Source organism: Melospiza melodia, chromosome 1, assembly GCF_035770615.1.
Source record: "Melospiza melodia melodia isolate bMelMel2 chromosome 1, bMelMel2.pri, whole genome shotgun sequence".
Lineage (NCBI taxonomy): Eukaryota > Metazoa > Chordata > Aves > Passeriformes > Passerellidae > Melospiza > Melospiza melodia.
In genome coordinates this window covers 173,983,318-173,987,062 of record NC_086194.1, presented here as the reverse complement: position 1 = coordinate 173,987,062, position 3,745 = coordinate 173,983,318, and the positions used below count along the sequence as shown (strand labels likewise).

At 58.6% G+C, this 3,745-nt stretch overlaps 1 protein-coding gene across 1 annotated transcript in view; it reads right to left on the bottom strand.

The window, feature by feature from the left end:
- The window catches only part of EXOSC4 (exosome component 4), a 3,785-nt gene extending 2,878 nt beyond the window's left edge, over positions 1 to 907 (bottom strand). The window contains exon 1 of the mRNA XM_063155746.1: positions 890 to 907. Within this exon, the coding sequence (XP_063011816.1) occupies positions 890 to 907 (18 nt within the window). The remainder of the gene's footprint in view (positions 1 to 889) is intronic.
- Positions 908 to 3,745: the final 2,838 nt, after the last annotated feature.

Below are 3,745 nucleotides of genomic sequence, written 5' to 3'. Positions count from 1 at the left end.
TGTTCCTTGTGATTTTTTGGGGTTCCGGTGTTTTTGGGGTTCCCTGTGGTTTTTGGGGTTCCCGCTGTTTTTGGGTTCCCTATGGTTTTTGGGGTGCCCTGCGGTTTTTGGGGTTCCCAGTGTTTTTTTGTGTTCCCGTTTTGGGGTTCCCATTTTGGTGGTTCCCTGTGGATTTTGGGGTTCCCGGTGTTTTTTGGGGTTCCCTGTGGTTTTTGGGGTTCCCTTTTTGGGGTTCCCGGTGGTTTTTGGGGTTCCCGGTGTTTTTGGGGTTCCCAGTGTTTTTGTGTTCCCATTTTGGGGTTCCCATTTTGGGGTTCCCGGTGTTTTTGGGGTTCAGTGTTTTTTTGGCGTTCCCATTTTTGGGGTTCCCTGTGGTTTTTGGGGTTCCCATTTTTGGGGTTCCCTGTGGTTTTTGGGGTTCCCTGTGGTTTTTGGGGTTCCCGGTGTTTTTGGGGTTCCCGGTGTTTTTTGTGTTCCCATTTTGGGGTTCCCATTTTGGGGTTCCCGGTGTTTTTGGGGTTCAGTGTTTTTTTTGGGGTTCCCTGTGGTTTTTGGGCTTCCCTGTGGTTTTTGGGGTTCCCTGTGGTTTTTGGGGTTCCCGGTGTTTTTGGGGTTCCCAGTGTTTTTTGTGTTCCCATTTTGGGGTTCCCATTTTGGATTCCCGGTGTTTTTGGGGTTCCCTGTGGTTTTGGGGGTTCCCATTTTGGGGTTCCCGGTGGTTTTTGGGGTTCCCGGTGTTTTTGGGGTTCCCAGTGTTTTTTGTGTTCCCATTTTGGGGTTCCCTGTGGTTTTTGGGGTTCCCATTTTGGGGTTCCCGGTGTTTTTGGGGTTCCCTGTGGTTTTGGGGGTTCCCATTTCTGGGGTTCTCGGTGTTTTTGGGATTCCCTGCAGTTTTTGGGGTTCCCATTTTTGGGGTTCAATGGGTTTTTTTTGGGTTCCCTGTGGTTTCTGGGGTTCCCATTTTTGAGGTTCCCGGTGTTTTTTGGGGTTCAATGTTTTTTTGGGGTTCCCATTTTTGGGGTACCCTGTGGTTTTTGGGGTTCAATGGTTGTTTTTTGGGTTCCCTGTGGTTTCTGGGGTTCCCATTTTTGAGGTTCCCGGTGTTTTTGGGGTTCCCTGTGGTTTTTGGGGTTCCCATTTTTGGGGTTCAATGTTTTTTTGGGGGGTTCCCTGTGTTTTTGGGGTTCCCGGTGTTTTTGGGGTTCCCTGTGGTTTTTTGGGTTCCCATTTTTGGGGTTCCCATTTTTGGGGTTCCCGGTGGTTTTTGGGGTTCCCGGTGTTTTTTGGGGTTCCCATTTTTGGGGTTCCCGGTGTTTTTGGGGTTCCCAGTTTGTGTCTCTCTGTCCCCAGGGGGGGCGGCGCGAGCCGGACTCGGAGGAGGCGCCGGAGACACAGGGTGGGGACACTGGGGGGACACTGGGGGGACACTGAGGGGACATCGGGGACATCGGGGACATTGGGGACATTGGGGGGACACTGGGGGGGACACTGGGGACAGTGGGGACATTGGGGACATTGGGGGGACATTGGGGACATTGGGGGGGACACTGGGGGGACATCGGGGACAGTGGGGGGACACTGGGGGGACATCGGGGACATTGGGGGGACATTGGGGGGACACTGGGGGGACATCGGGACATTGGGGGGACATTGGGGGGACACTGGGGGGACATCGGGGACATTGGGGGGACAGTGGGGGGACATCGGGGGGACACTGAGGGGACATTGGGGACATTGGGGGGACATCGGGGACATTGGGGACACTGGGGACAGTGGGGACATTGGGGACATTGGGGGGACATTGGGGGGACATTGGGGGCATTGAGGGGGCATTGGGGACATTGAGGGGACATCGGGGGGACACTGGGGGGACATGGGGACATTGAGGGGACATTGGCAGCAGTGGGGGCAGTGGGGACACTGAGGGGACATTGGGGGGGACATTGAGGGGACATTGGGGGCAGTGGGGACATTGAGGGGACATTGGGGACATTGGGGACATTGGGGGCAGTGGGGACATTGAGGGGACATTGGGGACATTGGGGACATTGGGGGGACAGTGGGGACAGTGGGGGACATTGGGGGGGGCATTGGGGACATTGGGGGGACATTGGGGACATTGGGGACATTGGGGGATTGGGGGCAATGGGGACACTGGGGGGACATTGGGGACATCGGGGACACTGGGGGGAGTGGGGACATTGGGGGTAATGGGGACACTGGGGGGACACTGGGGACATTGGGGGCAGTGGGGACATTGGGGACACTGAGGGGACATTGGGGGGACACTGGGACACTGGGGATATCAGAGACATTGGGGACAGTGAGGACAGTGGGGGAGACACTGGGGGGGACATTGGGGGGATTGGGGACATCAGGGACATTGAGGGTAATGGGGACATTGGGGACATTGAGGGGACATTGAGGGGACATTGGGGGCATTGGGGACATTGGGGAGTGGGGACATTGGGGACATTGGGGACATTGAGGGGAGATGGGGACACTGAGGGGACATTGGGGGGATTGGGGACATTGAGGGGACATTGGGGACATTGAAGGCATTGGGGGGAGTGGGGGCATTGGGGACATTGAGGGATGTTGGGGGGACATTGGGGGGACATTCCGGGGGACATTGGGGACACATTGAGGGGACACTGAGGGGACACTGAGGGGACATTGGGGACATTGAGGCGACACTGAGGACATTGGGGAGATTGACGGGATGTTGGGGGGACATTGGGGACACACTGGGGACACATTGGGGACAGTGGAGACACAGGGTGGGACATTGGGACATTGCAGGGACATTGGGGACACTGGGGACAGGGGGGGACAATGGGGACCTTGGAGACAGTGGGACATTGGGGACACTGAGGGGACATTGAGGGGACATTGGGGACACTGAGGGGACATTGGGGACACTGGAGCGGTGGGGGGACATTGGGGGTGACACCGAGGGTGGCAGGGGGTGACACAGGGACAGGGGGACGGCGGGAGGGTGGCAGCAGGTGACACGGGGATAGGGGGACACCGAGGGTGGCAGGGGGTGACACGGGGACGGCGGGAGGGGACGCGGTGACACCGAGGGCGGGGACGATGCTGGGGACAGAGGTGACACCGCTGGCGTCAGAGTGACACGGGTGACACAGCCGAGGACAGAGGTGACCCACGGTGACCCCACGGTGACCCCACGGTGACCCAGAGGGGACACAGAGGTGACACGAGGTGTCCCAGGTGTGACACTGCCGTGTCCCCAAGGTGTCACTGTGCTGTCCCCGCTGTCCCCAAGGTGACACTGTGCTGTCCCCAAGGTGACACTGTGCTGTCCCCGCTGTCCCCAAGGTGTGACATTTCCCTGTCCCCAAGGTGTCACTGCGCTGTCCCCAAGGTGTCACTGTGCTGTCCCCAAGGTGACACGGTGCTGTCCCCGCTGTCCCCAAGGTGTCACTGTGCTGTCCCCAAGGTGACACTGTGCTGTCCCCGCTGTCCCCAAGGTGTCACTGTGCTGTCCCCGCTGTCCCTAAGGTGACACTGTGCTGTCCCCAAGGTGACACTGTGCTGTCCCCGCTGTCCCCAAGGTGACACTGCGCTGTCCCCAAGGTGTCACTGTGCTGTCCCCCGCTGTCCCCAAGGTGTCACTGCGCTGTCCCCAAGGTGACACTGCGCTGTCCCCGCTGTCCCCAAGGTGACATTTCCCTGTCCCCAAGGTGTCACTGTGCTGTCCCCAAGGTGTCCCCAAGGTGTC